At 36.0% G+C, this 18890-nt stretch overlaps 1 protein-coding gene across 1 annotated transcript in view; it reads left to right on the top strand.

Moving 5' to 3' along the window:
* LOC139123507 (DDB1- and CUL4-associated factor 1-like) overlaps positions 1 to 18348 on the top strand; it is a 103957-nt gene extending 85609 nt beyond the window's left edge. The window contains exons 21-34 of the mRNA XM_070689665.1: positions 1162 to 1237; positions 1833 to 1894; positions 2770 to 2848; positions 3863 to 3934; positions 4553 to 4609; positions 5751 to 5833; positions 6525 to 6609; positions 9488 to 9721; positions 10091 to 10184; positions 11227 to 11331; positions 11818 to 11891; positions 12931 to 13035; positions 13992 to 14190; positions 15411 to 18348. Coding sequence (XP_070545766.1) covers positions 1162 to 1237; positions 1833 to 1894; positions 2770 to 2848; positions 3863 to 3934; positions 4553 to 4609; positions 5751 to 5833; positions 6525 to 6609; positions 9488 to 9721; positions 10091 to 10184; positions 11227 to 11331; positions 11818 to 11891; positions 12931 to 13035; positions 13992 to 14190; positions 15411 to 15511 — 1426 coding nt within the window. The 3' untranslated portion in view covers positions 15512 to 18348. The remainder of the gene's footprint in view (positions 1 to 1161; positions 1238 to 1832; positions 1895 to 2769; positions 2849 to 3862; positions 3935 to 4552; positions 4610 to 5750; positions 5834 to 6524; positions 6610 to 9487; positions 9722 to 10090; positions 10185 to 11226; positions 11332 to 11817; positions 11892 to 12930; positions 13036 to 13991; positions 14191 to 15410) is intronic.
* The last annotated feature ends 542 nt before the right edge of the window (positions 18349 to 18890 follow it).

Raw genomic sequence — 18890 nt, 5'->3', positions numbered from 1 at the left:
AAATACCGGGTTAGCTTGGAGAATGTTGTATCTAAAGCAACAAATCATACCTATCTACAGTATATCACGAGATGTTGAACAGTTCATGACATATATGCAGGAGCAAAAATGAGTGCATATATGGAGTGAACTTGTCAAAACTGAGTGGTATACTGTTGCTGACATGGTTTATTGCTATCAGCGTTTCCGTTACAATTTCAAAACTTGCGTACGATTTTACGCAACTGGGTTTTTATTTGCGTAAAATGTATCCAAAATGCGTACGGTGGGAATCGGTATCTGAAGTGAGTTGGGCAGTCTTTTCTGTAGAACTTGGGGGGTTTCCTTTAATGCGCATGCTCTATTGACAAAAAAATAACCTGGGGGGCTTCGAGGTATATGTAGCTGAACGCTGGCAATGCTGTAATGCATGTCTCGTATATGATCGTTGAGCAGCCTAATGACTTCATGTTCAAAGAATATACTTTCAAACTACGAAATTAGTGTTTTCAAAGGGCCAACAAAAAGCAGATACTGGTCAAAGTCCAGCGGGACCTCTCAAGAATGCAACCCGACAGAGTTTAAATCGTCACCCGTAAACACTTTCCAAATAACATGCGACGTAATGACCATTAACTGTATTGTGTTACCAACAACGTAGACTCGATGGATTCTCGAATTTTTTGCATCTGTAGTGTCATTGTCTGTACAGAACTGATTGACATGATGCTTTGTGATGATGAAATACAATGTTGCATAAAGAGTTGCGGTCCGCTAAAGTCTAAAATGTTGCAATATCATGATAAATGTCACTTGCAAGCAGGTGCATATGTTCTATTTTTGTCCTGCATTGAACCACGTTCAGGCAATGTAGTGCGGGCCAAGTACGTCGTGTCATGGGGCGGCATTTCTCAATGCGTATTAGTTTACGCAGTCATGATTTTTTTACGTATTTCAGAACAATTTTGCATAAAATATGCAGGATTTTGCGTTAACGGAAACACTGGCTATTTTAACTGTATGTTGAAATTCCGGTGTGAAATGTGTAAATGGGATTTTTCTTCAGCTAAGAGTTTGTGTGTAAATTTGTGATATAGCATGATTGTTTTCATATCTTAAACAATCAGATCACTGTATTTGCACGATCAATATACTCGAATGATATAATTGGTTAATTTTCAGACCACATAGATGCCCAGACCCAAAGTTCCGCCGAAGTGCACCAGCCAGTATAACCTCAAGGCTTATGAGGAGACCTGTAAGTAAATGACAGTGTTACCATTCTTATCCGCTCTTTCTGAAAAATTTGTCAAAGCGCTAAGTTTTTGGTTAGCTAACAGCAACAGCTCAGATAAGAGTAGACTTACAGGGTCACTGTTTGTTCATTCGTGAACTTTAACTCGGAACAACTCTCCACGTCGTGTTTGCAAATGCTTAGTGAAGATGATATGTCAAAATATTTTATAATTTTTCTGTCTTTTGTTTCAAACTTATCCTTTATTCTTTCCAAATGGTCTGGATCACCAAAAGCTGGCTACACATTGTGGATAAGCTAAGCTCTTTTTCACAAACCAAAACTGGACAAAATTTAGAATTTAGATGTACATATGAGAAAACTTCGAATCATTTGTTTATTGAAGTCAATACCTGCAAAGTTCTTGATTATTTGATCACAAGTCATTCATCGTTAAAACAATGTTTAACTAATATACAGAAGAAAATTGTTGCCAGAGTGATTGTCTGTAGTTGTACATTCAAATGATAGTATCATTCATTTATTCATTCACCATTTTATTTGCACATTCATTCCTTCAATTGGGTACTTTTTTGTATGTCAATCTATTTTATTCAAGGCATTCCCAGCACATGGCGGTATGGATGGAGCCCGACAGAACAGAAACTTTGTGTACAGCAGGTGAGGGAAATGATAATATGCAAATTTTAGTAGGTTTTATGGCCATTCTCAGGAAAATCTATACATTTTCATGTCTCTGTATTGTTGTGGTTCATGGTTCTCATTTCATTGGCTCATGTTTGAATTGTTGATTTGAAGCTATGGCGATGTACAAGCAGACATACCGGTACAGCCTCTTAAATACGGCTGACTCGCAGCGTGTTTGCAAGGTTATATCTGATTGGTCGATTGTCACTATTCACAGCAACTTAGGGAGTTTATTGTATTGTTTTAATTATATTGGTAAGATTCAGCCACCAATAGGATAACAGCTTCGAAATCGCTGCAAGTCGCCCCCTTGAATAATCTTTCCCGATTCAACAGGTTAGGCTGACCATAGTACAAAATCAGTAATTCTGCAATTGGATTCAAACTCACAACGTATGGTACCTACTCACTTAGCAAAGATGTGAGTGATCAAAATCTCTAGGCTTCATTCACACCTCCATAAGAAGTGATTTAATATCTTATTGTGACCCTTTCATACAGCTTGACTTAACCCTTTGAACCCGGCTCGGACAGAACTGTCCGATGACATCATAGAGTACCAGGGAGTCAGGGTGCAAAGGGTTAATGAAGCTCACTCATACACACATGCAGGCTAGGACAATACACACACTAACTCAATGTAGGCAATAAACACGTCATCATATTGGATTTCACATAGCCTTGTGCCAGCGACGATTCTGTCCACCAGCAGAACTAGCCACCAAGGGCTAAAAAGTTCAGTAGTATTTTTTGATCATTCTGGATTGTACAGATTTACAAATCTCAAAACATTTGTGTTACACTAAGAATATGTCATGACACATCTCTGTTTGCTTCAAATATTTCAGATTTACGCCAGTTCAGGCAATACGGGACTCCGAGGATGATGGCTATTTCACATGTTGTGCATTTTCAAGACATCTTGATGTAAGTCAGTGTGCTTTGGACATCAGTATTTACAGTGTTATCTGTTCTCTGAATCAAGTGTTCCGACTGAAGTAATCTTAATTCAGCATTTGTATTTGTGACAGATTTACTAAATTAATGCGTACATGCCGACAGATAATACTTGATCAGGAAAAGCCATGATTTCTGAGACAACCAGACATATCGCAAGCATTAAAACTTGAGCCAATAGCGCTGATTGCCATTGTAGGTCCGTACTACATGCCAGTGACAGTTTGTCTTTGTATACTTTCCCTTTATATTTTTTACTTTCATTCGGAATGTGGTGGTATCATTAACTTTCACGTCTCTTAAAATTTCAGACAAATGTGTATTTTTATGTAGTAATAATAGAACTATAACATCACCAATAAGCCCTATTTTGAGGCAGTATATTCTGAGGTTGAAATCTTGCTGATTTATACGATTCTAACGGATCCACCTGATTCAACTGTTAATCTTATACACTTACTAGTTTTTAAACACATACTTGCTAACTCAAGTAACAAGAGCTCAAGTCATAAAGTCTTGTCCTTTGAACTGAAAATTCACATGGGAACTTAAAATCTCAAGCTTATCAGGAATTGGCATCAGTTCTTATCAACTAGTTGGATTCATGCAGAATTACAATGTCTGTATTGACAGTTTCGATAAATTGAAATAACATGATTTAATAATGGTACAAATCGGTGTTTGTAATTTTGATGCCAGTCTAGAGGCCATCCTTAATTTTGAAAATATTAACAAGTTTGATAATATTACTATGTACCGTAGATATAACAGTAATGAATTTAAGCTCAAAAGTTTATTTTTAGTCTACACAAATTCTGGCACTCTTCTCCCAGGAAGTAATTTTGAGAGCGTCATTTGACATCTGACAGTTTTCCTAAATACATGAAAACATTGAGGGCTATCCATCCTAAACTAAAAACATAACATTTTGCACTTGTGTGTCCAAATTTTTAAATTTCATTATTTTCTTATTTATTTGAACAGCCTTCAAATATGTATTTATGCCTTGGTACTTATGCTGGCGAATTGAAACTTTACAACCTCAGCACAGGAATGGTAAGTTTTGCTCCAATCATTATGAAGAAACTCTTGTTAACAAACACAATAACTAAATAATATTGGCATATTTTGTCTGGTCAGCCATCTTCTTTTATGTCTTCTCTATCAAATAGTTATGTCAAATGCATATAGTTAACACAGGGATGGCAGCCATTTTGAATTTCAAATATCACAAAATGTTGAGAATTTTGTATCAGTAGTTCCAAACTTTGCATGGTGACCCTGATTTGTATTGTTGAGTTGATAAGAGAATGGTTAAATATTTCATTCAGGAAAGTTTGACCAAAAGTTTTGTATACTACCTTAAACCCCAACTCAAAAAGGCCCGGGATCGGGATTAACTATGGTGTTAAGAAGATTATGAGGTGTTCCTGTCTTTTGTTCCCCTTTGAAATTGCAACTGTTATATAAATATGTTGCTAGATTTTTGGATTAAGTCCGCACCTGGCTTTAAGATCAGTTTTTCATTTTATGTATTGCTACTTTGAAATACTAGTTCTACTGCCCAGATTTGAGATAAAATCATTATATTGAATGGAATTATTGGATGGAATTAAAAGAGGATTCTGTGTTTCTTTTTCATCCAAATCTTACTACATTTGAACACAATTTTAGGAAGATGAGAGTTATGTCTGCCACACATCATCGGTAACAAGTTGTCAGCCATCAAAGGTAAGTTCATCCCACTATTTCCAAAGAATGCTGTTTTGGCATGGAAAACCTGAAGTCTCGAGTCTCAGTCAAAGATAGGGGAGTGTTGACTAAGGACTGGGGTGGTGTTGTATAGGATTTTGGAACAGTGTGTTACATTGCATTGTTGAAAATGTGCAACGATGTCTTTTTAATGCAGTTTTAAGTCTACTTTTTATGTGTGTAAAGTATGCAGATTATCATCGTTTGTGCAGTAGTTGCATGGTTGGGTACACTAAAAGACAAAATTAGGGCATTGTGTTGGCACATTCATCACAACATAACCCGTAGTTCTCATACTTGCAAACTCTGTGAAAGAGTATGTATCAATCAGTAGTAACTGTGTATCAAGGTATCAATCAGCAGTAACAAAGTATCAATGTATCAGTCAGTAGTAACAAAGTATCAACGTATCAGTCAGTAGTAACAAAGTATTAATGTATCAATCATTGGCAACAGTGTATCAATGTATCAATCAGTGGTAACAAAGTATCAGTGTATCAGTCAGTGGTAACAGTGTATCAATGTATCAATCAGTGGTAACAGTGTATCAATGTATCAATCAGTGGTAACAGTGTATCAATGTATCAATCAGTGGTAACAGTGTATCAATCAGTGGTAACAGTGTATCAATGTATCAATCGTTGTAACAGTGTATCAATGTATTAATAGGCGGTAACAGTGTATCAATGTAACAGTGTATCAATGTATCAATAAGTGGTAACAGTGTATCAATATATCACTCAATGATAACAGTGTATCAATGTATCAGTCAGTTGAAACAAAGTATTAGTGTATCAGTCAGCAGTAAAAAAGTATTAATGTATCAGTCAGTGGTAACAGAGTATCAATGTATTGATCAGTGGCAACAGTGTATCAATGTATCAATCACAAAAAGACAATGCCACATCAATCACAACATACAAACTAGCCCATAGTTAGTCACAGTTGCAAATTCCTTAAAGGAGGTTGTTACCAAGGTTACAAAATTGGTGGAGAAAGATTATTTGAAATATTAGTACAACAAAAATGTCAAAGTAGATGGAAAGTTCCAAACATTTCACCATTTTGCCACCCACATTCAACAACATTTTAAATCTTGTCAAAATCTGTTATTGAACAGGATGGTAGGCTGATGCTGACATCATCATTATGGGGACGACCCATGTCTGCTCTATGGAGTCTGGATGATGTATTTGAAAGAAAGTGAGTATCGCTATTATTGTGAGCAATTGTCCCTCCTCTTGGATAAAGTTCTTCAAAGGAATTTTAAATTCAATTCCATGCCTATAACCACACATGGAATCAAATCTACAATCAAACCTAGAAAAGACAAATGATGCAGACTACAAGCTGCAGCATCAGTCGTGCATATAACACTGACAAAAGTGTTCCAATTACCGGTATATCTAGCAGCAGTGTTCAATGTTGCATGCATGCAGCTGTATTTAGTAACAAACCTGGGACCACAAATGGTCCCACGCTGACTATTATATTTTGAAGTAGGCGCAGAAATAATGAAAACAGAGTCTCTTTGCATCACATTGTACAAAAAATTGTTTGTTCAAACATTACCAACTCCATAAGCCCTAACTGATGTAGTATTTAATTTTTACTGTGAAATACATGTCCTTGTAATTGCGGAAAGTATATCAAAATACCCCAGAGTTCTACCTGCTAATGTGACCTTTGTATTTATAATGATCAATATTATTTGTTATCAGTCGAAATTTCAGTCTGGACTAGAATTCATTCATTAACAATAAATAGTTTATTGTACGACTGTTTTGTGTCAGCAAGACTATTGCAAACTGTACTAAAGATAATCAGTTTAAAAAGAATGTTCATTTTTGTAAGTGTTCAAAGATTTGACTCTTTTTTTTAAAAATTTGTTTAGGTTTGCATTTGATGAAGATTATTACATGGAATTTGGAAAATTATCAGAAGACAAAATTATTGGTACAAAGGATGCCAATGCCCATGTAAGTGAAATGATATCCCATAAAATAGTTTGCAAATTACAAATAAGACTTTTGAGTGTTTTGAATGTTTTACTGGTAACAGTAAAGAGTGTAACCGTACAGTTCTCAATTATCATTTATTTTTGGTAGTATTTTATAGCTGGCGCAATAAAACTAGGAACACCGAAGTCCCCATATACATAGGGAAACCGCTGGGAATATCCCTATATTGGCAAGTAATTAGCCAACAGCGGTATCGCTAGTGGATCAGATCATCTTACAGTTTGTTTATCAAAAACACTGCGGGGTGGCCATGCTGTCTCTCATAGACAAACACCATAGTAGAGGCCGTTCATTTTGCGTGAACGATGGTACAATAAAAGATTGCACGTTTTGAGTAAATTTACATTGGTAAATTTCAATGACCAGGGAACCTGTTGAAGCAACCGTATTTGACAGATTTTCCCTAAAAATGAAGTTAAAGTACACGAGAGAAAACGGTAGGTACTGTAATGGAGGTATAATTGTTATCGTTTGGCTTCATTTCGTTGTGCAGGCGTGTCATCATAAATGCCGTCATTCCCACTATATCTCACAAAAATTGTAAATTACGCCCGGCATTGAGGTGAAATCTGTATTTTTTAACTTTTATTTTTATAAAGTGATCAGCTTACGTCGAGGTTTACAATGTGCGTCTCTTTCCTATATGTTGTACATGAACCTTTTCCACGTTTAACACCCATCGCGCGATGTCATCTTTAATACCTCGAGCATGTACTTCGACAATTTCCCGTCTAACCGACAATGTTTCCTTGAGTGAAATTCAAAGTCGCTAAATTTCTTATTTCGTTTTGAAGAAACCGGTTTGTCTACCGGTTTATCACGGTCCGGACCGTGGGTTTATATATAGTATAAGTAGATGCGTCACAGTGTTCTTGGTGACAGTGAGGAATAGATGGTTGTGTATACGTTATCGGCCGTGCACCGATCGCGATGTAGTTTCTAAAAAGGCTGCTAGGTAAAACTTCCAGGCTTCGACGTTCTTTTATCCGACATGTCGTAGCGAAATTCTGTGGGAACTAATACAGAAAAGGTTTCGGGTTTCGGACAGTTTCAGTGTATCAGCTGATTATCAAGTTGAAATAAAGTGCGAGCATGGATAGTCCGACTCGTTGCTGCTGGCGCACGGCGTGGCGAGCAATCTACGTTACAAATATTCTGCAACTGTCGGCTATAACCTCTACAGTTGTCATCGACGGCTTCCGTGATTTTGAAGAATAAAGTAAACCGTAGATAAAGTCAGACCTTTTTCTCGGCTTTATTTCTGAAAACCTCTCCTCAGAGGCAAAGACGGTGCCGTCTCATACACTCTGTCCGAGTCTCGGCCATGACACAAGAAGTCATAGTTCAGGCACATTTACTTGCGTGCGTCATACAGATGATATCATTATTCATAGGGGTATCCGATTGAAGTGGGCACATAGTATTCTCAAGAAACGTACGATGAAAAAGGACAGTCTAAACAAAATGTTTCAAGCATATCATCTTTTGCAAAGAACGCTGAAATGCTACAGCTTTTACTGTAATCGCTATGGCAAAGTTTGTTTTTTGACCTCAACGTATCCGATCGAGAAAGTAAACTTGGTTTGACCCAAAGTTTGAAAATGTGTTTTCTAATCTCCCGCGGCCCGGCCTGGCCATGGCCCGCAGCCAGTGACGCGACGTCGACGTTTCGTACTTCGAATTCTGAGAGCTACATCAAATTCGCCACGATCAGCGGACAAGAAATTACTATTTTCAAATCGCCATCACCAAAAAATTACACAGAAATGAGACAACACGGTGAGAAAAAGGGCATATCATTAATGGTGTGAAACCTGCATTTTGCTTCTAATCTACCCGGTGCAAAATGGAAACCTTTTCAAACCACCCAGAACCAACTAGGCCGATACCAACTCGCCCGAATTAAATTTGTTAGGCGAGGCAACGATATGTTTTTCCTGCAACCGTAGGCAGACTTGCACTGCGCACTGAAAGGAATAGTTGGCGATATCTTTTCCGAAACTGAAAAAAATAGCTAAGAATTAGCCATCTCTCAGGCAGTACGGCCAAGGCAAACCTGAGCGTTCATACCGACCAGTGCAGTAGTGGAACATTTTCAACGAAAACGGCCATGTCAAGGAAAGGCGATGACTTATTTTTTAAAGTTGAAGAAAATGCTTACAATTTTGGTTGTGTTAGTCAATCTATCGAAATATTTTTGTTCCAATTGATAAAATCATAGACAGTCTCGATTCTGCCATCCATATTAAAGTGATATTATAGACTCAATCGACAACGGGGAAGAGGGGTGTGAATTTACGACGAAAGGTACGCGGTACGAACGTTTAATCTCAAACAATGGGCCACTCTGATTAAATTCAGATGTTGGTTCCCTGGTCATTGAAATTTACCAATGTAACTTTACTCAAAACGTCCAGGTACCATTATTCTACCGTGGACTCGTTCACGCAAAATGAACGGCCTTTGCTATGGTGTTTTGTCTATAAGAGACAGCATGGGCACCCCGCAGTGTTTTTGATAAACAAACTGCAAGATGATCCGGCTGATCCACTAGCGATACCGCTGTTGGCTAATTACTTGCCAATATTGCCAGCGGCTTCCCTATGTATATAGGGACTTCGGTGTTCCTAGTTTTATTGCGCCAGCTATAATTCATTTATAATATTGTGTTTCTAATTAGTCTTTTTCCAAGCTAATTTAATTCTCAGACTCTAGTTAGTCTTATTAGTCTTTTTCCAACCTACTTTAATTCTCAAACTGATTAAAGTATAATTGAGGCCATTGTTTGCTACTGTTGTACATATTACATTCAAGATATACAATTTTTCTTTCTCAGATATACGACACAAACACGGGTCAGAGAATATTGGTCTTGGCGGAATCTGAACTGAACAATCACTACACCAAGAACTGTGCAACCTTTGACCCCACAGATGAACTTGTCCTCTCCGATGGAGTATTATGGGATATCAGGTCCAAGAAACCAGTGCACAAATTTGACAAGTTCAATTTGCATATTAGTGGTCTTTTCCACCCCTCAGGTCTTGAAATAATCATTAATTCTGAAATTGTATCCTTTAAACAATTAGGTTAAAATGTAGAATATGACTTGTGTGTGGAATCACACAATTTAGGGAGCTTTGAAAACTAGATTATACTTACTTATGTTTAGATTGAAATTTCATACAACAGATCTTACTCTGTAGATGTTATTGTATCAAGATGGGATTTCTAAAGAAAAATTTATAATCCTTTGTCTGGTGCCAGTTATCTGTACCATGTTACGTTCACAAGAAGAATTTCTGTTTGTGTGAGATTATGGGTGTAGGGTTAATGTGTACCTTTGCCAACAGCTGCTCAGGGAATGCTGATAAAACAAGATGGCGGGCAGGTATGCTAATTGTGTGTTTGTTTGTTGATTCCTTGACTCTAATCTCAGTGGGACGTCAGAACATTCCATTTACTTCACACGGTACCAGCATTAGACCAGTGTCAGCTTGTATTTAACAATGCAGGTGATATCATGTACGGAGGTAAGGACAACCAACATGTGTTCAAAGAATTATTTGAGATGACGATGGCAGTTGTTTTTCAGTGTATATACATATTGACTCCAGAGGGCAGATGAAGAATGGGTTTACCCGGAGTTCGAATTGACCATGGTACACATACTTTGTGCACAAATGCATTTCACATTTCCATTCACGTTTGTACACACTGGTTTATTTGTACCAAAATCATATGATCTCTCTGGCGTATGAGTCTTAAGAAAGTTGTGCATCCTTTCATTCTGGATGAGAACCATTTGACAGTACAAACAACAGATTTTAAACAATGTGATTACACCAAAAACATGAAGAATTTGTATAGCTTCAAACATGTATTGCTTTCACAGTTTTATGTTGATTTGTCGTATACACCTGCACAAAACATATTTTGCTCTGCTATGTTTTGTAGTCTGCCTTGTGAGGGAGCCACTTGCCAATGTCGCTCCTCATCCTGTATATGCTGTATAAGAACAAATTATTCTACATGGAAATTGTCACGCTCTTTTGATATAGCACAGAGACATTGAAGAGTTACTCTAATAATGATTCTCAACATTGGAACGTGTGGAAATGGTCTTTAAAAGTTCATTGGCTATTGGAACATGTTAACCCTTTGAGTGCTGTAATTTTTCCCACCAAATTGTAGTGCAACATTTTACCAATTTTTTATAATTTTTCTGTAATTATTTTGATAATTTTGGACCAAATGGACATCACATTTCTTTGACTATAGTTTTTTATCAAAATTTTGGCAAAATTTTGAAATTAAATTCACTGGGGTATATTTTTAGTTCATATTTGGTATGTATATAAATACCAAAAAGAGCTTATAAGGTAAGTCGGTGGTGTCTGTATGTGTGTATGTAATGTATGTTTGTATGTATGTATGTTTCATAAAGGCAACAAATATTGACTTTGACACCCAGAGGATTAATTGCTTGAGAATTGAATAGCAGGATGTAATGGAAAATATGCTGTGCAGACTCCTGTGGAAATCGCGCTTCAACAAATTATTTTTCTTTTGTAGCAATGCTTCAGCTGGAAGATGAAGATGAGTTGAGTGATGAGAGAATGAAGAGTCCATTTGGATCGTCTTTCAGAACGTTTGATGCCACAGATTACAAACCAATCGGTAAGCACTTACCATTTGTGATAAATTTCTTCTCACAGATCGGATCTCAGTTAAATGATCTAGTATGTTACTGTAAAACATAATTTCATGAAAGAGCGAGCAAACTTTGTTTGAAATCCTGCCATCTGAACGTGTTTGTCTCATGGTCAAGGTTAATTTATCTTGAAAGACTGCGAGTTCCAAGCTGAGAATTATATGGTTGCTATTTCCATCGTCGAGTAGCATTTCCATGGTTTTTAACCAGGGAAATTTGGCCTAAAATTTTCATAAAAAATAAGCAGGTGAAAACTTTTTATTTACAGCATGAGGATTAAAATGAGCCTGCATAGTGATAGGCCAAAAAGGTCTTATTTAAGTTCTTTAGAGTCTGAATATCTGTCTCCGAGGCGCATTCTTCCTTGAGAAAATATGAGTGTATTTTCATGCAATTAAGAAGTACATGTAAATGAAAGTAACGGTGGATCATGTTTTTGAATATTCTTACAGCTACTATTGACGTGAAAAAGAACATTTTTGATCTTGCAACCGATCCAACGGACACTTACTTGGCAGTGATTGAGGTAAGTATGGGGAAGCAGTGTTTAAATATGCTTGTAAAACAAGCATGGTGGCTATATAAATAAAAACTTATCTTTTAGATCATTTTGTTCCTAGACATTTTTTAAAATTTTATCTCTTTGCATTTTATTGGTGTTTTCTCGTAATTTTTTTACAATTTACCTCTTTTTTAGTGTTGTGTGAAGCGCATTGAGATTTTAAAAATGTAATGCGCTCTATAAGAAATAAATATTATTATTATTATATATATATATATATATATATATATATATATATATATATATATATATATATATATATATATATATCGAAGTATACAGATGTCCTCGAGGGAAAAGTGCTCAATGCTAAAGCAGAGCATTATGAATAAACAGATTACTTCAAGTACAAAGTAATGAAATCAATTACTTAAGTTTCATGCATCTTGCATGAAAATTAAGTGATAGATTTCATTACTTTGTGCTTGAAGTAATCTGTTTATATATATATATATATATATATATATATATATATATATATATATATATATATATATATATATATATATATATATATAAACATAAGAGTGTACAATATTACTGAAAATATCCTGATAATTATTGATTTATTTATCATTGAATGCTTATAACCATAAAAGAAGCATGCTGGCTTCCACCTAAGTAGTATCCCTTCCTTCGAAGATTTGTACCAGTACAGAAAAATAGCTGACTTATTTGCCTTGTGTCTGGCCTGAAACTAAGATATTGCATCTTGTTGTGTAATTTGGCTTTCCATCTTTATGCAATGGCATATTCCATAGAGAAATGTAGTCATTATGCAAAAATGTATCATTTTATGGCCATTTGAATCAAATGATTGTACTAATTCGTAGTGGAAAATATTGCCATAAAATATTTCACTGTATGCCATTTTCTTCTTGGTGGCAGTCAGTTATTGAATTGGACCCTATTTGGTCTTGCTTTATTAATTTATGCATAAAGTTTGGGCATATGCTGATTGATGTTGGTTATAGAAATGGTTATGTCCATTTATGTCCATCAGAACCAAGGCATTATGGAAGAAGACACTATGATGGAAAGTGTTTGCCGATTGTATGAAGTTGGAAGGAAGAAAGTCGAAGACGAGGATGAAGAAGATGAGGATCAGGTAACCTATAGGAATAAAACAAGGATTACTTGACACAGCCTGTGCACACAAACTAAAAAAAAATATTAGGAGCCTTCAGCTTTGTACTCCACCTCTTGCCCAAGTCTGAATGACTCCCTAGGTTATTGGTGATTAATGTATAGCAATGTTCATGCCCACTTATTCTGTTTTAGTGTTTTGGTGTAGAGGATATTTGCAATCCAAACAAAAAATTTAACTAAGCGGCTCAGTCGTGCAGTGGTATTTTTGGGAAAGGAAGAATTTGATGCTTTTCATAACTTTCTCCTGTCATTGATACAGTCACAGTTCAGCTAACCACTTTCATCACCAAAATTTGTGCAACTGTATTCTGGGTTTTTTGTCCCAACTATTTACAGAGTAGTTGTTGGAACTTCATACATGTACTTGTGATTCTTAGTGTAAAGCCCTGGTTCAAAAAGGCTCGGGATCAGGATTAACTAAGATGTTAAGAAGATTATGGGTGTTTCTGTCTTTTATTGTCCTTTGAATTACAATTATTATATAATATGTTATATGACCGTATTATTTACATTGTGGTATTGAAATATTCATTAGGAGCAAAGGTTTAAGAGAATGCTAATCCAGCTTTGTGGTCAGGAGTACCGGTACTTACCTACTTTCTAACAATTACCTTCATGTGAGGCATTTGTATACAGCCAGTGGAAAGTACCATCATTAGCATTGCAAAGATGTCCAAGAAAGAGACTGAAGGCTTTATACACAACAAAACACGTGCAACGATGATAAACTTAGACGAAAAGTAGCAATGGGCTAAATGTTACTGTTTTAAGTGTGTTTAGCATTCCGTAGAAAACTTCGCAGCAAAAGATCTTCGCCTGGCCACTTTTATGAAAGGTTGTAATGCCAGGTTTTCCATTATCAAAATCTACAGTCGTTATCCGTTGATATGACATATGTGTGTCTCCTGTCTTTAGGATGATGCTCCAGATGATGACGACGACGACGGCAGTGAAGACGATAGCTTAATCTTTGAGGATGACAATGACAACGAGAACGAAGAAAATGATCGGGATGGTGGTAGGGATAACGCAGATGATAATGTGGATGGAGATTCGGCCAATGATGATGACGATCTGAGTGGCATTGATGATATCTCAGATGACGGAGACGAAAGTAAGTCGATTTTCTTCCTTGTATAATGCTATCAGATCAAGTGTGGTCAAACAAAGTAAAAATCAATATGCCCTTTCTATATAGTTTATTTTGACTGACTTCACATGTCCTACACAGCTTATACGAAATACTTTGGCATCTGAATAGGTTGATAAACCAACACAAAGATGATCATTTTCACTCGGTTAGGCTACTATCTCTAAGAGATACATACACATGCCTTGACCTGATAGTACGTATCAAAAGTGATCCTATTGGTCCCTTGATTGTTATTACAATTTCTTGAATTTCACCACTTTGACTTTTCAATTTGCTTACTGACAAGTCTGAAAAAAAATAAGTACCGGTATGGATAGATGCAGACGTTTTTATCGATAGTGGTATACTAAAAAAAATCCTAAAATATAGTCAGAAAATAGGCAGCGGAATGTGAAAAAACAAACACACAATGCATCATGCATTGTCTACAACAAGTAGTCATGTATGTATGAAAAAAAGAAAAGAATTGATGTCGGGTGTTTCATAGAGTGAAAGAAAGTTTATATGGAGGACAGGGTGAGATACTGATGTGGGAACTTGTAGACCATGAAATCCTGAAAGATAGATATATGGATAGATAGATAGATAGATAGATAGATAGATAGATAGATAGATAGATAGATAGATAGATAGATAGATGGAAGGATGGAAGGATACAAAAACAACAGGAGACAGTGGGCAGGTCAGAAATAAGGTTGATTGTAGAGCACGGTTGCCTGTGGTTTGATGCACGGTGATGGCTGCTGTGGTATGCATCAGAAATATAGGAAGTTGGGAAACTGAATGGCCACTATATGCAAATACAGCCGGGATAAGAGGCAGATTTCCCTCACAAAAAGCCACAATTTATTCTATTAAACCAGCATCAATGGCTTGCAATATGTCTCTGAATTCACACCTGCTATCCTGCTTTCATCAAAAACGATCTCCTATGCATTTTTTGGATGCGATTTCCTACTTCTGGGATAATTTTTTTTATTTTAATGGGGAAAACTTGATACAAGTATTCTACAGTCCTGTATAGTGCTGGTGTATTGCAAAACAAGGATCTCTTTGAAAACAAGGATCTCTTTGAAAGATCTGCAATTATATCAGTAAGGTTAACTGCACTTTCATGTGAAATACTTTTGTTGCCCAATATTTCTCACGTGTCTTAAATGTATTGTTCCACTTTCTTCCAGTTGGATCAGAATCAGACTCTGATGACGACGACGATGATGATGATTACTTTGATGATGATGATGATGACATTTTGTTTGCACTGAGCAACTCGTTCAGGTGAAGTGGCTCTCTGAAGATCATTTGTGTCACTGTTATCGTGGTAACTCTTTGTTGTGCCAGTTTTAGTTACAGAAACAAACTGGCTCTAGGTCTGTTACCCCTGTGCCGTTTACACAACAGACACTTATCCATCTGAACTAGTTGGACAGAAATGTTTCGATTGGAAATGTCCAGGGATGACCATCTGATGCCAGGTACAAAGAAAACGGGTCAATTAAGTGGTAGGACTGTTTGCATTTTGCAAGACTGGTTTATGTAAAGGCCAAAGTTAAAACTTTTGAACTAGCAAGAATATATAGCCAAAATACCAAGTATTAAATATGTAAACAGCCTGTATTCATGTAATCAGTTTTGGTTGGGAAGGAGAAAATGTATGCTTTCTTTTGAGCAGCATTAAATGGAAATATGATAAAGTCACAAGTGTATTGCAGTTACTGTTGCTACTGTTGCCTTGGAGGTAGAATGCACCTCGGGCACAAATATTTGAACGCTCCAATTTTTACAATAATGTTAAAGGAATACAGTCTCCTGTAATCTAAATATACCCATATATGGTCAAAGGGGCATTCCTTGGTATTCAAAATGCCCATGTGAGGGCGCTGTTTTTAAAAGCTGCCACCTGCTTAAAATCTGATTGGTTAGATTTTCCCTTTCCACGGTAACTGTGACAAAATTGGAACAGGTGACAGTATACCTTTAATACCTGCTCATGAATTTTTGGTTTTGCTTATTAAGTTTTTGCTTAGTCATTTAATGTTAAAGTTTGATTGAAAAGAAAATTAATGTAAAATAACGATTTAAACAGTATATACGGTTGACTTATTGGTAGGTGTACCCTTGCTGCAATATATTTTTATTCTTTTCCTTTAGCACTCAAATTTTGACTGTGATGACTCGGCAAAAAGTAAATGAGAGAAACCAAATATACATGAGTGGGCGTTTGTTTCATTTTCCTTTTTGTGGGGTACATTTTGACGCTTACAGGGTAAATAAGGCTAGCTTGTCTTTGTTGAAATTGAAAATTCAATTCACCCCCAGAGTAAACACAGGGATGACGGCCATTTTAACCCTTTCACCACCATGGTTTGAACCAATCCCATTGTTTTCTGGTGAAGTTGCACCTCTAGAGAGCGAAATGGGGCAAAAGGGTAAAATTTCAAGTGTTGGTAAATATAAGTAGGGCGGTGCTTTAGAGTATTTTTATTGAAAGTTTGAGCAAGAGGCCAAGCATTTCTATTTAGAAGTACATGCTACTTATGCTGATCGGAAACAATTGTTTCTTGATATGCCTTCTATGTGCCATCAGCAGCTTTGAACAATCTTTGTAACAAATAAACAAGATTTGCCTTTTGACACGATTGGGACTAATTTTGGAGAATAGGATCTTTTAATTGTTAAAATTTATCAAAAGTGTTAGGTGCCCTATTGTGTCGTTGAAAGTTGCAATATTACAAATTCCCGATAAAAACAAGGGAATTGCAAAAAAATGAAAAGAAGGTGATCTTAAATTTGCTGATTATACCAAAATTACTACAATTTCCTATTTCCCCAAATTTGTTCCAATTGTGTATTTTTGTTAACTTAATTTCTTGCAATGCTTGCATTGCTCATCAAAATATATGACTTGTTTGAAAACTTGTCAATTTTTTTTCTCTTTGAATTCCAAAATTTTAATTAGGCGATAATCTCATGGCACAGAAAAGCCTGTACAACTAATAGGATTTTGGGATTTCACTGTATTTTCATTGTATAAGTAATATTAGAGAGTTTTTGTTTTGTTAGATTTTTGAAAAAGTATTTCTCTATGTTCTTGATAGTCATAAAAACATACATGTACTATTTGAAAATTCGATGTTGAACATTCCTGAATGTGTCACATCACCAGCCATTATCAGTGCATTATTTGGATAAAGTGAATCAAAGTATATTAAACTGAAATAACTTTAATGACCTCTTCTGCCCTTCCATACGTTTTCCACCACAACACTATTGCTTTATGTTGTCATGTAATAAATAAAGAAGGGTTGATATCGCAGTCATATGTGAAAGTTACAGAATGTGTAGATTATATAAATCGAAAGGTATGTGAGAAGTGGATGTATGAAAATGAAGTAAGAAATGATATCTATATGACTCAACTGCAGCCTCTCCATATCAGGTATTATGGTTGTGCTGAGAAATGCACCTTAAGAAAACCAGGGAAATATAAGATAGCTGTTGATTGTTGTATATCCAGAATCAGAAGGGTTGGTGGGAGCTGTTTTTCATGTGAACATTAAACAACATCAAGACAATGTTTCTCTTTAAGAATGTTCCGTTTGTAAATTTATTTCTTGAGTTGATTTTCCCTAGTCTATTTTGAAACTTACGTTTAGATAATTACATTTGTGATGGTTGTTGTTAAAACTGTGTGCCCTTCAACTTAAATGTTATTGATAATCAACCAAATAAAAATTCTTTTGAATTGCTTGCTTTTTATACAAATATTTCATGTATGTATTTCAGTGTCATACAAACACCACACCAGTTCAGCCGGTACACTGCTCCTTGTGTCTACTCAGAAATAAAGGACAAACTGATCTTTATTCATTCCTTAGCTCTATTCAGAGTTGTAGAGATATATACTTTTGGAGAGTTAAAGTCCCAGTTCTTTGCTGAATGGAGAACAATAGAATATACTCCAAGTATACTTTGAGTATCTGTACATTGTATTGATAAAATTAAACTACCCTCTTGTCAATTAATGTGTTATTTTTTGCCAAATACATGTTTATGTTGCATACTATGTATTTGAATCAGTTCTTTCTGGAATAAACTTACCATATTCTTGAAAACAAACACTTTAATGACTATTACATTTTATTTGACTGGCTAAGGCATGTAATTTGATTTCTGTGACAGCCGCCCCCTAGTTTGTCACACTTACAACTATTGGACAGGACTTCCTACACACTTTCACTTCCTACTTCAAGCCCCAAATAGCTGCAAACGTGTAATTAACCGATCTCAAAATAACTCCCATTTTCGAAGAGTTTTCTTTGAATTGGACCCATTAAAGATAAAAAAGTGTGTAACACTGTCATAAGTGTCGCAAGTGGCCTGTAAGTTCCAACATATTAACATCATCCATTTTTAGCTACTATAGACTATAGTCTTTAGAAGCTATTGGGATGGGTATCCGTCCGGCGTCAGTCTGTCTGTATGTATGTATGGATGGATGGATGGATGGATAGATAGATGGATGGATGTATGTATGTGTATGTCTGTTTGTGAGGCGTCCATCCACTCAAATATCTTGAGAACAGCAGTACTTACTGATTTGATATGTGTTGTGTAGATGAAAAATATGATTTTGAGAAACTGTTTTTTTAATTTTTTGA

This window comes from Ptychodera flava, assembly GCF_041260155.1.
Source record: "Ptychodera flava strain L36383 chromosome 23 unlocalized genomic scaffold, AS_Pfla_20210202 Scaffold_23__1_contigs__length_28996876_pilon, whole genome shotgun sequence".
Lineage (NCBI taxonomy): Eukaryota > Metazoa > Hemichordata > Enteropneusta > Ptychoderidae > Ptychodera > Ptychodera flava.
This window is presented reverse-complemented; position numbering and strand designations above follow the sequence as displayed.